This window comes from Tamandua tetradactyla, chromosome 14, assembly GCF_023851605.1.
Source record: "Tamandua tetradactyla isolate mTamTet1 chromosome 14, mTamTet1.pri, whole genome shotgun sequence".
Taxonomy (NCBI): Eukaryota; Metazoa; Chordata; class Mammalia; order Pilosa; family Myrmecophagidae; genus Tamandua; species Tamandua tetradactyla.
Genome location: NC_135340.1, coordinates 29607254 through 29628703, shown reverse-complemented (window position 1 = coordinate 29628703; position 21450 = coordinate 29607254). Strand labels below are relative to the sequence as shown.

The 21450-nt window shown below is 40.4% G+C and overlaps 1 protein-coding gene across 7 annotated transcripts in view; it reads right to left on the bottom strand.

Moving 5' to 3' along the window:
• Positions 1–21450, bottom strand: part of STXBP6 (syntaxin binding protein 6) — a 281394-nt gene that overhangs the window by 158601 nt on the left and 101343 nt on the right. Inside the window, exon 1 of one of the 7 annotated variants that reach the window (XM_077127059.1) lies at positions 12822–13885. The exons of the other annotated variants lie outside the window; for them this stretch is intronic. Within the exon in view, the coding sequence (XP_076983174.1) occupies position 12822 (1 nt within the window). The 5' untranslated portion in view covers positions 12823–13885. Of the gene's footprint in view, positions 1–12821; positions 13886–21450 lie in introns of those variants that run through there. 7 annotated transcript variants of the gene reach the window in all.

Here is a 21450-nt window from a genome sequence, read left to right as displayed (position 1 = left end):
CAGAACCAGCAGAGCCCACACAGCCAGAGACCTTTGGAGATGAAGAAGGAAAACGCCCCTGGGGGAGCTTCATGAAACAAGAAGCCAGAAGAGAAATCTAGCAGATGTCCTCATGCGCCCTTCCAGCTGAGAGAGAAACCTCAAAACTCATTGGCCTTTCTTGAGTGAAGGTAACCTCTTGTTGGTGCCTTAATTTGGACATTTTCATAGCCTTGCCTTACTTGAACATTTTCAAGGCCTTAGAACTATTAACTTGCAACTTAATAAATTCCCCTTTTTAAAAGCCGTTCCATTTCTAGTATATCGCATTCTGGCAGCTTGCAAACTAAAACATAGGTGTTTGCCCTTTCCTGCCTCAATCCTCCTTCTTCCTTTTCTCCCTCCTCTTCTTGAGGGTGTGATTTTATGTACTTAACACTAAAACATAGGTGTTTGCCCTTTCCTGCCTCAATCCTCCTTCTTCCTTTTCTCCCTCCTCTTCTTGAGGGTGTGATTTTATGTACTTAACACAGGAACCAACAGTGTGAGGTATTCCAGAGAAGTTAATAAAAGTTAATGCATCAGTTAATGCTTCCTTTAGTTTCTGGGAGCCAATAGCAGCAGGTACGGGGTCTCAAACAGGAGCTGCCGAGCGAATGCAAATAGGCCACATGACAATGTGCATCTGTACAAGACCCTCCTCAACAATCTCTCCAGCTGGTGTGTTCACTACATTTCAGTCTGTGTTTAAGAAACCTGAGAGAGTGAACAGGTTAACTGCTGAGAAGACGAGAATGAAAATCTGATGAGAGAATACAGTCAGCTTGTAAAGAGCAATGATTCAGTGAAAGTGCACGATGGAGTTTGACAGATTTCTTAAAAGAAAATGGAGGGAAAAAGAGTAAACAGAGGAAAACCAAAATTCAATTATTTTCCAATAGGGCTTGAACCATTTTCTGATGCCACCAGTCTGCACATTAACTGTAAAATTGAGACCAAATGCATCCAAGTGTTGCCATTTGATCTTCATTTTTATAGGGGAAAAAGAGAACCATACCTCAAAGCAGACTGGATAACCAGAAGCATATTCCCAGCAATTCTATCCAGCGGTGGCAGAACACAGAGCCCCACAGGCTGTCTGGAAATGCTCACCCCCAGTGGGTGAAGGTGGGAACAGCTGAATGTGTGAAAATCCCCCATGTGGCCTCAGACACTCTTCACTGTATACAGGTCCCATATTTTAAGGAACGCCAGGGGGGCGCCTTGGGTGGGAGACAGTGTGATGGGAACATGTGATAACGATGCCTAAGAAGTCTTCTCTCATGCCACTCCCAGGAATAATTAAATGGTCAGAATCCAATGTCTGGTTACCTTACCTTCATGTTTTTACCACTGATTGTCTGATTTTTATTATTATTATTATTATTATTATTATTATCATCATTATTTTAACACAACCACCTCTGATCTGAGGGCAGGGCAGGCAGTGCTGTGAAAACCATGTAAAGAGTAAATCAATTTACTCACAAATGACAGCTATCTCCACAAAAGACAATGGGGTGATTCATGATGTTTTTGTCTTATTCCCTATTCCTCAGACCAGTATCTAAATGCATATTCAATTGTTTTCAAATTGATTACTATGGAGCAGAAAAATCAAGACAGGTAAACTGAAAGAAAAGTGACACAGCCCAGAGGAGAAAATAAGTGAAAGAGGGGTTACCGAAAAATCTTTTAGTTCATGTGAATCCGTTTCTTAGGGTGAAATCCCTTTCAGAAAATGGGTATGCTTACCCTCTGGGGGTCTGACAAAGTTAACATCTTACCCAATATGAATTCTTCCTTTTTTGACAGAACCGTGGTTTTTGAAGTGGTGGTGTGTTCTCAGCCTGGCTCACAGCTGGGGAGTGGCTGGCCATATGATGGCGTTTTGGCCACTGAAATGTACTTGGAAGGCGTTTTGATGTTGGGAAGAGCTCATTGAAAGCTGGTCACCTCCTTCTGCCCTCTCTCTTCCTTTGCTCCCTTCCAGGATGTGACCCCAAGGCAATAAACCAGGTAAGGCAGAGATGAGAGATGGAGGCACAATGCTAGACTCTTACATGAAAAAATAAACTCCTGATTTATTTAAGCCACTGTTTAATCAGGTTTTTCATTATGTGTAGCTGAACAGCATCCTAACTGATGAACTATTCATTCTAAATGTTCCCTTGGAATCTGAAGCTTAAACTTCTACATCTATCAGTTTTATATTCCCTATGACATTCATTAATTAAATTCTGAATTCTGTTAGAAGAGTTAACTCAATGAAAACTGCCAGGCTTAGTTCTGAAGTAAAAAAGGATATTTGAAAATGCAATTGCTTTGGATAATAAAAACCAGTTTTCTTCAGTACTGAGCTGAATATATTTAATAAAATATACTGCTATGTAATTAGATTATAACATTTAGAAAGGAATACAAATGGGTTTCCCTGGTTAGAATAATGTCTATATCTTGACCTTCAAATAAATTATTAGAATTTGTGAACAGTAGATTCTCTAGCTTAGACTCTGAAGTACCGAAGAGCTGGAATGAATACATATTTTCTTGATTTAAGAAGGAAAATCTGATGATTCAAAATAGCTATTTATGCAGTCATTGAAATTCATCTGTTTCTTTTATTGTATTAGGCAAAATGGATTTCTTAAGTGTTTCATTTTCTCTCCCAAACAAATTTTAAACAGAAATTAGGGCTTTTTTTTTTAAAACTCCTGTCTTTCTCCATCCTTTTTTGGCCAATTAAAACTTAGCTTCTTCCACAAGAAGAGGCCCAGATTGTGCAGCAAAGCGCTGCCAGTTCAGGGAACTATCAAAACCGGCTTGGTAACTCCTTTTTTCAAGTTCAAGGAAGATGAGCAGTAAAGCTGGGAGGAGCCCGCTTGATTTCTGCCGCAGCACAGGACCACCGGTTGCCTGCTCACCCCCGGCGCTGCTGACCAGTTCTAGGACCAACGAACAGTAAAACGACCTCAGCTGGGGTGGGGCAGGCTTGGATTTCAGACAGAGGTGGATAAACACAGCTGTTACACTTCCCGCTTTAAAATCTCAAAGGAAAAAAGTTCTAATTAAAGTTATTTTTAAATGCATCAAGTTCACATTGCTTCACAGTCAGCCAGGCACACACAGAGCCAGTGCTGCGGGGGGGGGGGGAGGGATGGGGGGGATGAGGGTGGATGGGGGAGGATGGGTGGGGGAGGGTGGATGGGGAAGGATGGGAGGGGATGGGGTGGATGGGGGGATGGAGGCTTGGAGGGGGATGGGGTGGATGGGGGAGGATGGGGGATGGGGTGGATGGGGAGGATGGGGGATGGGGTGGATGGGGTAGATGGGGGAGGATGGGTAGGGGATGGGGGGATGGGGGAGGATGGGTGGGGGATAGAGGGGATGGGGGAGGATGGGGTGGATGTCCTTCGCAACCCATCCTTTTCCCCAGTAAAGAACCAAGGGTGCCTTGAATGGACTACATTCCATTTTGTCATGTTCAGTTGAAAGCTGGAGATGTTGGAACTAGAAGGGACCCTGGGATCTTCTTGTCCAGTATTCTGGTTTACTAAGATAAGTTGTTAAAGAGTTTTAAACCAAGGTCTTCAATCCAGTCTTTTTTTTTTTAATTTTTTTTTTTTTAAACATAACAATACACAAACACGAACATTCTTACCATATGATCATTCCATTCTTGGTATATAATCAATAGCTCACAATATCATCACATAGTTGTATACTTATCACCATGATCATTTCTTAGAACATCTGCATCAATTCAGAAAAAGAAAGAAAATAACTCATATATACCATGCCCCTTACTCCTCCCTCTCATTGATCACTAGCATTTCAATCTAGTAAATTTATTTTAACATTTGTTCCCCCTACTATTTATTTATTTATTTATGTTTTACATGGTCAGGCACCAGGAACCAAACCCAGTTCTCTGGCATGGCAGGCGAGAATTCTGCTGCTAAGCCACCATCTCACTGCCCTTTTAATTTTTAATCCATGTGTTTTACTCCTCTGTCCATACCGTAGATAAAAGGAGCATCAGACACAAGGTTTTTACAATCACACAGTCACATGCGAAAGCTGTATCATTATGCAGTCACCTTCAAGAACCATCAATCCAGTCTTGATTATCACACAAGACTATGAACATTTATAGCCTGAAACTCAAACATAATACCCATGACATTCGTATCCTAGTTTTTCCTATCTTTGCTCTCCTCTTTATTTTTATATATAATCTCCTGTCTTACTTATCTAATCCTCCCATCACTCAAAACTTATGCTCCTCTTCTCACTAAATCTCTTCTTTGGTCATCTTCCTCTTGAGTTGTCTTTTTGTTTTTCTCCACATTACCCTGTCCCCCTTCACCTTTCTCTTCTCCTCTATCTGTTTTCCCCTAGGATAGTTTCCTCCACTGCTTTGTGGATGGCATATTATAAGACTTTCTGGTCCATTTTGTGGGCATGGTAAGCCTATGTAAGGTCTGGAAAGGGAACAGAACTGGGAGCCAGGAGGCCTGAGTTTAAGCCTTGACTCTGCTACTAGTCAACACTATGATCCTGGAGGAGATTTTTCTCCCTAAGCCTCTATTTTCTATTGGAAACATGAGTGCAATGGACCCAATATTCCCTAAGGTCTTTAATTCAACAGACCACTTAATGAATAATTAGTCATGCATGGTGTTTTGAAAGATATTTGCCTCCAAGAGCAGACAATTTATTAGATAAAAAATAATTTTCAAACTTTGGCGTGTAAAAGAAACAACCAGAAAATTTTACCTAAAAAAAGCAGATGCTAAGCTCCCCTTCCTGTCAATATTGGTTTGATTAAGCCTTGTGATGGAGCCAAGAATCTGATATTTTATAAGCCCCTCACATTATCCTGTTATGTACAGTCTATGGACCACACTTGAAAAACTACATCACAGAAAAGGAAAGTCAGATCACCACTGCCACTACATCTATAATCAGATGGATGTTTCCCTTCTTAAAGGAGTTTCCTACATTGCAAAATGGTGCAAATTTTAAAAAGAGTAAGAATAGCAGCTGACATTTATCCGACATCAACTATGAGCCAGCTGCTATGGTTTGGGTTTGTGTGTCAACTTGGCCAGGTGATGGTGTCCAGTTGTCTGGTCAAGCAAGCACTGGCCTAACCAAGGACATTCTGTGCTGGTTAATAAACCAGAAGGCTGGTTTATTAAATCATCAGCATGCTGACTGTATCCATGGCTGATTACATCTGCAGTCAGAGTGTCTTCTGCAGTTAGTGATGTTTAATCTAATCAGCTGAAGGCTTTAAAGGAGAAGTCAGAAGAGAGCATTTCTTTCTCTGCTCCAGCCAGCCGGCCTCTCCTGGGACATTCATTAAGGCTTTCATTGGAGTTGTCACTTTGTGGCCTGTCCTATGGAATTTGGACTGTGTATCCCACAGTCACATGAGATACCTTTGTAAAATCTCATATTTAGAGATAACTCCTATCGGTCCGTTCCCCTAGCGAACTCTAATACACCAGACATTACTTAATGGGTTTTATGTAAATTATAAACATATATTACTTATTGAATCTTTCACAAAAGCTTAATTAGAAATATAATCTAATAATTATTCCCTAGAACTAGTAAATGTGTGACTTTCAGAGGGACATACTGGATTTTGGAAAAATCAAAATGGTTGAAGTCAAGAGTAAATATAGGTGGGTCAAACGAAAAAGACCATAAAATAATCACTCTAATGTCTAGTGGACTGAAGCATAAAACTTAGAGTGATCTGATAGGAAATCAAATTTTGATTGTCTGAAACCAAAGAAAATTAATCCAATTACTCCTTTAACAAGTATTTGGGTCTTTATACAAATTTAAGACAGCAGCAAAGATATTTTTGCCCTAAGGGTAAAATGAAATAAAGTGGTGCTTTTGGCTGTGACTCCTTATAGATCAAAAGTTTATCTGGAGAAGTGGTGTGTGAAGAGAAGGTATTTCCTTTCAAGAAGTCTGTTTAGCAGTCATGATATCCTATAATTTGGCAATGTATGGATTAGCACTTTACTTTGGCCATTAAACTTTACTATATCATGCATTCTGATCTGTCAACTGCCTATTACTATTATGTTAACAACATTTATTTTTAATCATTTAACATTTATTTTAATCATTTAAACATTTATTTTTAATCATAATTAAAATTATGATAATTAAAAATTTTAACAAAAAAAGCTATATAACAATAGCGCCATTTACAGAACATTTTCTGTATTCCAGGGAATTTATGTGAATTATTATTTTATTGTCATAACTATAGGACAATGCAAATAAAATAGTTTACCTATGAATCTTATTGCTGAGAACATAGATAAAAAGAGAAAACGTGAAAGAAGACAACCCAGGATCCAGCCCTGAGAGTCCAATTTTAGCATTAAGGTAGAGGAGATCAGTAATGGATATAAAAAGAAAAAACAAAACAACACAAGCAAGCGATAGGATAGGAGGATATCTAAGAGGGGGCATGTGTATCCCTTAAGAAGGGAGAAATGATTTCACACAGAGAAAGTGGTCAACTGTACTGGATGCTACTGCGAGGTCAGGTGAAGGAGGGTGGGCAAAGTGTTCCTTGGATTAGGTAGCACAGCTGAGTGGGGATGGTCCTGGCCAGGTTGAAGTAGGCTAAAGAATGAAGTGGGGGGAGTAGCAAGTGCCCAAAGCAATTGCCGACATCTCTTCAGAAAAAGAAGGCTAAGAAGAGAGGCTGGCAGGGGGACTAGAATCCTAAAAGGTTTTTTTTTTTAATGGGAGATATTAAAGCACGTAGGTGTGCTTATGGGAATAACTACATTAGAGCAGGCGAGAGAAAGAGAAATGAAGAAGCAGAGTCCTTGAGACAGTAAGAGGGTTTGGAATGCAAAGTCCATGTAGAAGGACGGCAGCCTTTGAAAGGAAGGCAGAAGAGGAGGATGAGGGGGACATGAATCCAGTTGGATCAAGTTAAGAAAAAAGACTGCACAATACAAATAACTCAGAAATTGCTCAGAGTGAATAACTTAGTGAAAGTAAAGACAGGAATTGTGGCGTACTAGGATTAGAGTCAAGTGCTTCTTACCCAGCAGATTGATAGTGGCCTCCCTCATCTATCAATAAAACCATCCCCACAATAGTCTAATCTTCATTCTAAGGGTCAGACAAGTCTTCTGACATAGGATGCAATGGAGAAAAGTACTATTAATATAGAGCTCCATATTTGAAAGGAGAGTAAAAGAATTCACAGCTTTTGACCAAACTGGTTTGAGTAAAGAGCTGTGGCTTATGCTCAGACAGGAGTGACAGCCAGCATGGGAAAAGCCCTCAGAAATGTCTGCTGATGGGTCTTGGGAGAAAAGAGACTGGGAGCATGATGTGATGACAGACACAGCAACAGAGAAGGAAATGAGAAAATCTAGAACAATTTCAACACACTGCCAGGAGGCACGGTGTACGCATTCCCAAGAATGACAGGCAAAGACTAATTAACGACAAGAAACATCACTGCCAACCACAGTGGGAAGAAGCCAAGAAACGGGAAGAGGAATATCATTCATGCATCAGATACACAAAACAGAGACATGTTTCTACAAACAAAACTCCCATTCTTAGTTGCTGAGCACTGTTTGTACGTGGAGGGAAACTGATTAAAAAGAAATGTTGTTAACAATAATAATAATAGGCAGTTGACAGATCAGAATGCATAATATAGTAAAGTTTAATGACCAAAGTAAAGTGCTAATCCATACATTGCCAAATTATAGGATATCATGACTGCTAAACAGACTTCTTGAAAGGAAATACCTTCTCTTCACATACCACTTCTCCAGATATACTTTTGATCTATAAGGAGTCACAGCCAAAAACACCACTTTATTTTATAAGCTCATATTTCTACACCGGTTGGTTTCTGCCTTTAAGAAGATCACTCAGATTTTCACTAATAACAAGCAGCTTCTTAGGTCAGATCAGTTTCATTAATTTAATGCAAAAAATAAGCCTTCGTATGTTGTATTCTTTGTCCCAGTATTCTTTGATCCAAAGAATCCCTGAGGGGAAAACGGAAATGATGATGGGAAGGGTGGACTTTGTACCCTTAGATAAGGAAACTTTTCTTCTACCTCTTCTGTGGTTCTCACTCTTTGCACAAAGAATCTTGGGGCAGGGCAAGGAGCTCAAGTTGCTGGGTGGGTGCTTACAACCTCCGTGTCATGCAGGTATTTTGCATTTATATACAGGCATTCTGCTTCTGGCCAAGACAGGGATGACCTGTCATGACTCTCAGAATTGTTGATTTTCTGAGCTCAGAGAACTCTCTTGATCTAGAAAACCGTCTTCTCACCTGAGCACGTGACAGCATTGTAAATGGTTCTTAACCTATCTTGTCTCTCCCCTTTTTGAGGCCACCTCTGCAGGAGGCTTTCCTGCATTAGACTTAGAAAGTGCTGAGTGTATCCTTAACAGGGCTTCCCCAAAACCAACAACAAATGACAGAGGAGAAGAGAATACCCTGGCTCTAAATCTTATAAAAAACAATGTTGTGGGGGGTGGGGCGAGGGTAGTTCAACAATAGAATTCTTGCATGCCATTCGGGAGACCTGGGTTCTTCCTGGCCCATGCTCTTCCCAAAATAAGAAAGCAACAAAAAAACTCAACAATAATGGGATACTCACATTGAAAAAGAATGAAGTATGACTCCGCCACACAGCATACAAAAAACAAAACAAAACAATGTCTTTGATTCCATAGTACATAGCAATTAAGAGTTGGTAAACTGATTATTAAAAAGGGGCACATTTTTCCCGTGTTGAAGAAACCTATTCCATGCCATAAAATGGAAAACAAGATCTAGGAGTCATCCTAAAACTGATCGTAATTCCTTCCAAATGCTTTTGTGGATGCCTTGACACCGGTGTAGACAGTTAATGATATCAGTAGTGAAGGGGAGGGCACACAGAGTTGATGGAAAGAGGAGGAAAGAACAAAAAAGGAGCTATGGAGAAAGAGGCATGAACCCATCTGAATTAGGACTAAATTCAACAGTTACGAGCAGAGGCAGCACAGTTAAAGTGAACATATGTGAGCTACACGCACAGTTGGTTACCACCGTATACCTTATCTCACAATGCCATTATTTTAACAGTTTTAATTTTGTTAAGAACTTTTATTTAAACACACTAACAAGTATCAAGTGCGTGGGCCAGAATGTAAGCTTTGTCTGTAAATTGAGTACTGCTTATCTCTTCCAACTTAAAAGTTTTCTTTAATCTTTTATAGTTTCAGAGAAATGCAGAAACTAAAGAACATTCCATAGAAGAATAACACTGATGACTAAACAGATGAAAAATAGGTACTTGACTCAAGCACTACTTGGCCTTGAAAAGAAAGGACCTTAATAATTTCTAAGAATTTTCCCTAAAGGAATCACAGCAAACCATTTTCCATTTTTATCAGTAAGAGATACACACACACACACACACACACACACACAAAGACACAAAGAAGATAAATAAAGAGTTAGCTAATTTATAAATGGAAAATATTGTTCAGATTTAGACTAAATGAGAAAATTGCCTTAAATGTGGTTGTGCTGGTTTGAATCTGTTACGTACTTTGGAAAAGACCATGTTCTTCTAATCCATTCTGGTGGGTGCAGACCTATTGTGGGTGGGACCTACTGGTTAGGCTGTTTCAATAGAGATGTGACCCAGCCCATTCAAGGTAGTTCTTAACCTTTACTGGAATCCTCTGTGAAGAGGATAAAAGACAGTAAAAGCCCAGAGAGCTTAGAGAGAAACATCCAGGAAAACCAAGCAAGGATCCACAGGAGCTAAGGGAGAGAGCCACTGCAACCAGAACCCAGAAGAGAAGAACCACCAGATATTGCCATGGGACACAGGAACCGCGGATGCCAGCAGCCTTTCTTCAGCCTGATGCCTTAATTTGAACATTTCCATAGCTTTAGAATTGTAAACCTATAATCTGATAAATCTCCATTGAAAAAGCTAACCCATTTCTGGTATATTGCATTCTGGCAGTTTTAGCAAACCAAAAGAGTGGTTAAAAATCCATTTCAGATGACTAAAAATGAAGGTATGTTTTCTAAATTTCATATGTAAGATCTAGAAAAACTGGCCACATTATACCTGTTGACTTTCAATGCAAGAATTCATTCAGGAACCCTCCACCACTGCCTACTACATAATTTATAATAGCTAATGATCACATGTGTGGAGAAATTAGCCTTCTATATTCTGCCAGTCAGAATGTAAATTGATACCACCACTTGGAAACCTGTTTGGCCACATCTATTGAAGTTGAAGAGGCACATACTCTGTGATCTAGCAATTCTACTCCCAGGTATATACCTGAGAAGCAGCAATCAAGTACTAAACAGTACATACTCCAGGATTCCATTTATACATAATGTTCACAAACAGGAAAATCTAAACTATAGTGGTAGAAATCAAGATAATAGTTATCCTGAGGGTTGTAGTGATGGGGAGAGTCACAAGGGAGTACTGAGGCACTGAGCTGGGTGCTAGTTACACAGGAGTGTTCCCTTTGTGAAAACTCATCAAGCAGTATACTTAGGATGTGCAAACTTTGTGTGGGTACATATAAATTAAAGGAATTAAGAGACTAGCAATCAACTGTACTATGTGGACCTTATTTGGATTCTAATTTGAACTGAACATTAACATATATGTGTGTGTATGAGACACAGGAAATATATATCTAGTTTTCTACAGTTCATTCAAATTTTTACAGTTTGGATTTGTATGTATGAGCTATAAATATGTAGGGGATAATTGGAAAACCTGAACACTGACCAGACATTTGATATTAAAGAATTTGTTGCTGTTGAACTATTGATATTTTGATTGTGATTTTTAAAAATGTCTGTCATTTAAATACATAAATATAAATAGATTTAAGAATAAAGTGATAAAATTTACATCAACGCAATCCAGTGTGGAGAAGTGGATGGGAAAATAAATGTAATACGACTGACCATAAGAGTTAATTATTGGAACTGGATGATGGGCTTGTAACTGAAAAATTATCCTCTGTTAAACAAAACCTAAGCTAGAGGTCCAGAGAAAGCTGAACTGAAGGTCAAAGAACAGATAGACAACAAATTCATGTAGCAAGAAAACCCTAGGTAAAAGAAGTGAAAGCAATCTCCAGAATAAATTGTGAAATTTTCTAATCATAGTATGCATTTGAAATTTCTATGAAAAAAAGTAAAAGTTCCATCAAGACAAATAATAATAGCATTTCAGAAACTTGTAGACCAAGTGTGGCTATTTAAGTAAATGCACATAAATGCTTAACACATCAGCCTGATTGTAGTATCATATATTCCATTCACCTATTAATAGCAAACTTATTTTCTAAATAAATCATCTTTTCTAAACCTTTATAAAGTTCATTGCTAAAGACACCTGTAGCATTTTGTACAATCAAAAGCAAACCTAAAGGATGTTAATACAAAATATCATTTCATATTTCTCTCTGAGTTATTATAGATATAACTAAATTTCTGAAGTGGCAGAATTGTAACTACCTATTACCTTGCAAGTAGCATTTAATATTCTGAATCATGAAAATTTAACCCTGACCCAACAATTGAAACTCTCTTTATCATTAGAATAAAATCCTTGTTTGAAAGACTTTAAAGGTATTGTTGTTCAAGGAAAAAATAATACATAGGAATCAGATAAGAGCTTTTTCTCACTAAGCATAGAACAAAAAGGAACACTGGTTTCCCCTTTGATTTGGGTAATGCTGCCAACTTTTGCCAAACCAGCAAAACCAGAGAACATATAACCAAAGAGCACACCAGCTCAGAAGAGCAAACATCATGAACTTCTGAGAGTATGGCGATAGCCCCAACCTACCTTATTTCTTCATGTATTTGTGAGCATGTACAAAATGCTGAAGATACAGATATGTTCCTACCTACATTTCTATTAGGCTATATATTTCTGAAGGAGAGCATCAAGGTAAGAACGTCTTCTGAACCTCTTCTAGCATTTCTTTATGGATAAAGGAAGGGTTGTTGCCTAAATAAATGCCTAAATGTCTAGAATCCTGGGTGTTGATAATGAAAGTCATAGAGATAAGCTGTCCTGCCTACTTCTTTAGCTTCATGTCTCTATTAATATCTCATAGCTAAAAAGTTTCCTAGATGATCAAAAAAACAGAAATATATTCTCTCATGGTTCTGGATGCCATTAGTTAGAATCAAGTTGCTGGGAGAGCCTCACTGCCACACAGCCCCTAAGGGAGAATCCTTCCTTGCCTCTTCAAGCTTCTATGGCCATGGCATTTCTTGACTTTTGGCAACTTCATTCCTTTCTCTGTCTCTGCCTTCCTGCTGCCTTTTCCTCTGAGTGTATCTCCCTCTGAGCTCTCTCTAGAGCTCAAACCTCTTCTACCTTCTCCCCACCCCCACTACCAAAAAGAAAATCAAGGATATAATTTCCTGATCCCAAGGTCCTTAACTTAATCACAAATAAGGTGACAACAACAGACTCTTGGACTAGGATGTGGATGAATCTTTGCAAGTCATTACTGGCCTACCACAATATTCACGATTCTCCCTTTGTTTCCTGTGCTGTGCCTACACCGACCTTCTTTCTGTTTCTCAAGGTACTCTGCTCCCTTTTGTCAGAGGGAACAGTGTTTCCCCAGCTGGGCTGCCCTTCCCAGCTGATACCGTCCCCTTCACAATACCCCCAGTAAACCCTCTTTGAACCCTCACATCCCAGTTTATCACTCACTTCCTTCAGAAGAGGTCAAGTTCTGCTGTTCTTAGCTTTCCTTCATAGAAATCAACTTGGGATTTCACAGACGATTGTTTAATTTATGCCTCTCTTCCCCTCTAAGCTCCATGAAAACAGTTGAACCTGTTTATTTTTGTCCACAGTAAGCTCTGTGGGGATCCAGGGCCCAAGATTCCCCTTCATATTGAGAGCAGATCACTGCACGTAGCTGTAGCCGCCTACATGACGGGACACACACTAAAGGTCGGCAGACCTCCTCGGGGAGGAAGAAGGTACAAATGGTATCCTAAACAAGGCACTGAAAACTCCCCTCCCTTGATCACTGCTGATAACAAACCTGTGTCACGGGACCCAGACCCTGCTGAAACTTTCTTCTTACGCCCATGTCCTAAACACTGATAAGTCCTTGCACGCCCCACCCCTTTTGCACAGTACTGAACTCCACTTCCTGACTGCCTCTATGGGGAAGAATCCTCTCCTGTTCCTGAGTCCTCACTAAAATTCATGTCTAACTCCATATTTGGTGTATTCTTTGGTTTTAGGGCTGCTATGACCCATGTGCTTCAAGAGTTGGGTTGGAACAGACCCCAATAAATATTTACTGAATGAATGAAAGGAACTAACTCAAGTTAAATGGTGGCCGTAAGGCTTAGAATTTGTTGATACTAATAACAGAGATAAGCATCTTCTTCAAAAGTGGACATAGAAAAGAGCAAGGGTGTGGGTGGGGTGGAGGATGTAGTGAAGAGATCTGGAAGGAGAAAGTGAGCTCCTAGGATCTGCTGAAGCGAGCTCCTAAGATCAGCTAGCAAGGGTTGCAAGCTTTTAAGAAGGAAGGGGTCAGAGAGCTGGTCATTGTCACTTGGAGATGAACGTGATCAATATGTTTCCAAAAAAATGGGTTCACCTATCTTCTCTGGCATGCATGTCAGGAGTTACCAAATCCAAGCCTGAAAGGTTATCACAGCTCCTTAACTAGGGTAACAACAAGGGAAATAAAGTTACTTCAAACAGAAACTACCTTTTTATAAGAAGAAAAGAGGGGTCCTAATGACCAAGAAGTGCTTTATTTTGCCAAACGCTTGCATGGGTTTGAGTAAGCAAGGGGTCGGGCAGCAGCTGGAACAGTCCTGAATTGCTGTGTGCAATGGGTGAGGAGAGGGCAGGCTGAAGGGGGACAGAGAGCCAGTTAAGCAGAGCCCTATACAGTTAAAAAAGGAAGGCTCCAAGAGAAAAGTCCTTTGAGGAGGTGCAGACAGATTTGGGGAACAGAGTGCTACTTTATTTGCTCTCATGCGTGAGAGTAAACACCTTTTACCTCTACTAAGGGGCCTTCCTTACATCTACACCGCTTACTAATGCTTTTTTGCTAAATGAATTTACTTAGTGGGATGCAAACAAACACTGCAATCTTTAAGTGAGCGGACATCAATATAACCCCAGGAGTGGAACAGTTATGTACCAGAACTAGGTGATGAGAGATCAGGTGGTATCTGAGTTCCTCTGTAACTTAGGATCTGGGAGGGTATCAGTCACCTTTCCTATAAAGTGACGCCTCTCTGAGAAGTACCACTGGGGTGCTAAAATAAACAAACAATCCCCCCTTCTCTTCTGATGACATTGGAATAGGGACAGCAAGTGTGGGACACAGCCTGGTGAAGAAAACAGTGGCTTTAGGAAGCACCTCTGCCCATGGCAGATGTTATGAGGAGACTATGAACTCAGACTCTAGAGACAGAAAGACTGGTTTAGATAACCCACTCCAATCTTGGCCAAATGACTGACCCTCCCTAGCCTTCAGTGTTCTCATCTGAAGAATGGAGTTAACAAGCATATCTGCTTACAATAGACAGATGTTAGAGTCTAAGATGCCCAGGTATGATGTCAAAGCGTCCACAAGTCACTCACCCCAACTCTTATGCTCCAGCTGTCACAACAGCCATGGACTCTGCTGCCGCTTCTTCATCTTTACCACACTGAATTGACCCCTGGGGTCCTGGCTGCTTCTCTTGCTGATTAGGACAGACTACTTGGAATGTAGATGCTCTGGCCATAGTGTGCCCTGAGCATGATGTAGAGGTGAATGGGTGGCAGGGAACTCTCAGCTCCAGCAAACACTGAGGACATTCAAACCCAAACGGCAAGTACAGCCTCTGTAGGACCAACCTGAGCATATGGCCTATGATGAGTAGTAAGCGGTGGTGGTGAGGAAATGAGGATGCTTCTTAGGGCACAGGACACCGCTGCCCACATGTGGAGTGAGATCTGGCCCTGCTTCCCTCAGCAAATTCTTCTCCACAAGAGAGCAGGGTCAGGGCTCTAAATCCACAGGTCATACCACCAGGGGATGACAACCATCTTAACAGCGGATTTCATTCAAAAGCACCTAGTGTGTGCCAAGGAATATGCCAGGTGCTTCACTTATCTCACTGTTAATCTTTACAACCATACTCAACCCCTTATTTTACAGTTAAGGAAAATAAGGCACAGAGAGGGGGAGCAACTTCCCTAAAATCACTGAGCTGGTGTCAGTGCAAGATTCAAATCCAAGTCTGAATCCAAAGCTTGAGCTCTTTTCCATTATGCATGCTACTGTTTCCCTCACAGTCCCAAAAAGCATAAGAGAGAGTTTATTTTCCAAATAACAAACAACTGGGCAACTGCACAGGAAGAAAACATTGTCCACTAGGTATCTGGTCATGTGCACAATGGAATTAAGAAAAAACTCACCACACCTTTGAATAGACTGAAGTTACACAGAAGAGACTAGGCCCTTGGAAAGGAATTCAGCACCAAGTTACTGAGGCTGGCACAGCGACGGCAGAGGGCCTCGCCACTGCCTACTGGAATGAAGAGATAAATACCCAGTGAAGGGCGCTGGTGAAATGCTACAGACTGAGTCCACAGGGGCAGTATGGCTTGTAAAGCTTTTAATATAAGAAAATCCGAACAGATGGAATGGCACTAGTGTGCATTAAAATGAGCATGTGGAAAATAAAATGATAAAGCAGAAATTGGTTTTCAGAGGCTTCTTTTATGTCCTTAAAGAATATTATCAAGCTCTTGGAGGACTATGCACAGCTGAAGCCACTCTTAGGTACAGACTTATAACCTGCCTGTGGCCTCCAGTGTTTAAGTTTTGCCAAAGAAAATTTAAGGGGAAGAAAATAAAAATTGACAGTGTCAGTTTAAAACATACCCACACCCACACTAAATAACTTGTTAAATGTTCATTTTTTTTGTTTTTGTTTTTGTAGCACACATCATTGACCATGTCTTCCAATCTAAAAAAAATGAACTTAGTTATTAACAGGTTCCAACACTCATGCTTACGTCAAGAACATGGCACTCTGGGTGTCAAGGGACAGCCATGGAGACCCAGGAGGCAGTTCCCCTGTGTTCTTCACTTGAACTTACTGCTTTTCAAGCATTAAGCATGTTCTTGAGGCTCGTTAGCTTCCTGAGAATGAGGCCACATCTAGCACGAGTCCACATCTCCCTTAACCCACACGGGGCACTCTGTCCACCAGGATTTACTGAGGTCTGGTTTGCCAGGCTTTGTGTGAGATTCTTCCCAGATGGTCTTAATGGGTTTACACACCAAGCTCATGAGGTATGTGTTTTCCCCATTGTGTAGGTGAGGAACGCAGTTTCCAGAGTTTGGTACGTTCTGTAACCACTGCTGGAAAGGACATAGTTTTGTGTCTATGTGTCTGACTGCAGCCATGCTCTTCCCGCATGCCAAAACCTTTAAGCACGTTTAATGACATTAATTAGTAGCCAGCCTCCTCACTTCACACTGAAATGCTATTGCATCGCCACTGATGTGTTCCATGTGGAATGGGTATTATCCTTACAAGCCAATATGGCGGTGATAAAGTCTGTGATCAGGCTCCTAAGGCAGGACAAGCACCCTGGACAAGGAGCCCAATTGGCCGCTTGTTAGAACTTTGATTCCTGTTTGAAGACAGCTTTCTTGCCCTTTTCTATTTCAGGCTTTTATAGACAACCAGACAACTGATGACCAGTAAAAGCATACTTTCAAAAGTGCTAGGTGAGGATGCCTAAGAAACCACCATTTATTAAGCATTAATTATATTCCTGGACCAAGCAGGGAGTTTTATGTATACCTTATTATTATCATTATAATTGTTGTTATTTTAGTCCTTATAATAGTCTTTTGAGATAGATATTTTTAATGACCATTTTACATCTGTAATTCAGGCTCAGAAAGTCCAAATGACTCTCTAGGTTATAGGTTACACAGCTACTCGGTGGTACAGCCAGGATTCAAATTTACATTTGTTGTGTTTGCAAAGCTTTGTTCTCACACAGTTACTTCTGATGAGTGATTTTGATACTGAAAACTGGAGTAAACATGGATTAGCCACAGATAATTACTGCTCGGTTAGCCACTACGAGGCCATCTACGTATGGCAAAATAAAGCCTCATGTCAGCAAGGGTTTCTGCAACTTCTTACCTATGTTATACCTGACCTGTCCGATCATACTGAGAACTTACTTTTTTTTCATTTCCCAACAGCAATTCAGGAAAATGACTCTCCACAGAGCATATCTCATAAAGGCAAAGCACGGAAGTTCTAATTAAACTCAACGCAGTTAGGCTAAAAATAGAGAATTCTGCTCATAAATCTAAGTAAATCAATCCAACCCAAATCTCATTTTTAATTACTATGCAAACCAAGTATCTATGACACTAATGACATTGTGTAATACCAAGTGCTCAAGTGCTCTATCCTCAAAAGGCTTTAGTGCTCTCACCCTTTTCCTACACCCAGGCAAAAATGAAACTGGTTACAGGACGATTTAAACCCATTTCTCCAACACTATCCCTTTGCTTGTGACCTGCAGAGTGTTTCTAGTCCAGACTCAAAGAGCTCATTTTATGTGGAAGAAGATTCCTTTCTTCTTCTGACCTCAGCGTTTTAGAGAGCTGTACAAAATAAAATTAGATTTGGGAAGGCAGCGTGTTCGAAATATTATGCCGAAAAGTCTTGGCAATAAGATTCCCATCATATCATACTGCTATAGCTGGAGAATTTTGAAAGGCTGGCTCAACAGTAACTTAAAAAAAAAAAACATGCAAAAACACTTTTTGAAACTGAAGGAGGCATTTATAATCTCAAGCGCCACTGGTTTAGTAAATCACTTTATGAAAATGAATGATGCAAGGCTCCTTAATATCAAGTTGCGTTTTTCCTGTAACATTCTTTGTTACAAATCAACGGAAGCAAATTAAATGAATTCAAAGTATGTTTAACAGGCTGCCCTCTACAATTCAAGGCAAAATCCATCACTATACAAAGAGCTTCCAAACAAGAGTCTTTAAGTACAAACACTAAACAAATGGAGGCTTCCAGCAGATGTATAAGGAAATAAGACAAATACTGCGAAGCATTTATCAAAACAGACAGACCAGATGCTCTTCACAGCGTGGGTGTCAATCCCAGATACAATTATCTGGAAAGTATAAAATGGGTGATCACAGTTTCTCAATAAATGCTCTCCATGTTCCCACTGTCTGTTCCACCACGACCGCAGCCGCCACTGTCAGCACAGCTGGCTTCCGCGGGACGGCTGCTTTCTGCAAGTACAAATGCTCTCAGGGAAGGTGTTCAAATTGCACATCCATTTTTAAAGGTTTTTGTAAATTCTGTTACTTCTTTACTAACTTCTCAGATTAGTCACTGTGAGGAATTATGTTTTAGTCGTGCGGGGGAGGAAGAAAGACTGATTTTGGAGTCTGTAGCACTTTGAGGGGAGGACGGACAACTAAAGCCATGGTGGGTCGTAAGGGGAGGCTTTTGGAAGCCAAGGGCATTGCCACCTGATGGTGGATGACCAGGGCACCCGAAGTGAGGAGGTACACAGAAAGGGGGGGATGGAGGGGAAAGATATTTATGGAAAATCAAATTCAATCTCAGAGCTATGTTATTTCTGAAATAAAAGTTCCAAATCCCATGGAAAAAGGGGTGTTGTGACTTATATTTATGTTTATGTGGCACAGAATGCATTTAGATGTCTTTTAGAGACCTAGTATTTGAAATTATGTTCAAAAATTTCTTTCCTAAAGAAGGTTGGCTCAGCAGTGCTATAAGTAAATGGTCTCTATGGCTCTTACATATAAAGTATAACAACTGACAAAGAGAAATAAGAATGTACCAAAGAAAGGGCACTAGCTCAAAGAGAATCACTCATACAGTAAGCCAGGACTTTGCTATATCAGCAGAGAACAAGGCTTCCTTGAATGAATCAATAAACATCAGGTCCAGAAAGGAAATGCAGGTTTCCCTTTTTTAAACAGTACAAAAGGCCAAGCAGTTTCAGAACCAAGCCTGATCTGATGATGGCGTACTAAAAGGAAAGTCACTTATGTTAATATACAGGCCAGACCAAACCTAATAGTAGAATGGAAACAAACAATCATCTCAGCCAGATTTCAGGCTCCAAAAGGAGGGTACACATTGCTTGCAAGTAGTAAGTGCTAAGTACCATGAGGGGCCCCTTGCCTGTGTTGGGACACTTCGTCCTAACAGCTGCCTCTCCACCTTCCACAGAGCTGTGGCATCACTGAGGATTGGAGCAGGGGCTGAGGTTGATTCCAAAGGGCACTCACATGCTGATTACACTCTGGGTGCCTACCTCTAAAGGCCAAAGATTTTGACACCAGTCAATTACAGTTCACATGCCAGTGGCCAGAAGTTATTATCACAGTAGCAAAGGCCACCATCCTCCAGGAGACCTCTATCCCTTAAGACTCTGGCTGGGAGGCATGTTCCTCTTTACAGGTTCCCAAGCCCAAGAGGAATTTCAGAGAAGTGGGACAGGACTGCACATTGGGCTTTCTGGCTGAACACACTCCCTTTCTCACCATAACCAAGCCTAATAGAGCTACTTCTTTGATTGGCAGCCCACAGGCTCTTCCCAGGAATGAGTAGCACAAATTGCTCCTGCATATTGATTCGGGAAGGGTGGCACAAAGATGCGGCCTCAAATTCATTGTAGCTGCTAATCCCATCCCTTCTTCATCCAACTCTACTGTAACCAGAGCTGCTCCCAATGTTAAAGTTCAAATGTGCCAGAAGATCTGAACATGTTTTTCCTTCTTCTGCCTGACGATAGTAGTTCTGTGATGTTGGGTAAGCCATCCAACGGACCTCATTTTTCATGTACACACTGGCATTGGATTTGAGAATGAGGGCTCCTAGATATGAAAATCTTAGTGTTCTTTCAAAAAACCTAAGAAGTGAATTTCTCTCACCCTGTTTGCTCAATAGATTCAAATGGTAGACATGACAGAATGTCAGATGTGGATCTTTAATTAAAAGCACTGACCTAGAAAAAAAAGGCATGAGTTGTTTCATTGACATTTACGGCATCCCCCATCCTTCACCCAACAGCAATACAACAGAAGACATCCATGAATTCATTAAGTGAGCCCACAAAAAGGAAGAGGTAAAGAGCTACTGCTTTTGAGGAATATCAGGGCTGACTCAAAGTAAGGCATACACCTTCTTCCACTCTCTACAAACACACACGTGTGCGTACACACACACACCACACTTATACACACATGCAGATGTATAGGGCAGCCAAGTAATGCCATAACTTTAAAGGGAATGAGCAGCAAATATACCTCAAGGAGAACTTGATATAAAACAATGTTCAACGTGGGGATTGTTAAACAGCCTTTAGGTACAAAAAAGGCAACAGGACATCATGCTTTTGTGAAGTTCTGATAGTGCATAATAAATAAAGCTTCTTGTTACCATGTTAAATGAAAAAAAGATGACAAAATTGCAGCTAGTATATTGTCAAAGGGGAGGGATGTTAAAAAAAATTAAGCCTGAAAAGCCAGAATCGTGATATTCACCTGGTTTTCCCCTTTGGTTTACTTTTATCTTTTCTTTATCTTTGTTGATAAAAAATATATGTATACGTTTATAGAGAGAAATATACTTAATGATTCATGGATCCCAAACCACAGCTGACTCTTACCTGTCTACCAGATGCAAAGGATTGCGACCAGACAGAAACTTATCTCACTGCCACTGAGTCACGTTAGCTCCAAGTCAAGGAGGGCTGCTCATAATCCCACTGTTTCTTTTATGAAAATGGAAACTTGGATCTCAAAGAATCAAGGCCTGGATATTCTTGCCATGACAAACCCACCTGCCAAGCCCCTGGAGACTTCTCAGCACAGTGCACTTGGTTGATCTGATACAAACAGCCAATGTAGCCTGGAATTAGGTCTATCATATACACCACATGAGACCAACATACAGCAGATGAACATATTTTGTGTTGGGGGGATGGGGGTGGTACAGAAATGCAATTATCCCCCAAAAGGTTCAAAGTAAAAATAAAAAATAAAATTTGCACTTTTCCCTTGAGAGTGTTCTTTAAGGAAATGTAGAACTGAAATCATTACCGTGAGAAAAGAGCATTTGGGGAAAGCTTTGATATATTCAACACCTATTAAATGATCATTTATTCTACTATAATGTGAACTCTTTAGCAGAAATACTCTGGTACTTCAAAAATTCGAGATAATAGCTTCCCATTGTAGGTCATAATGGAAGCATTTATAAATTGCTCATTTTAG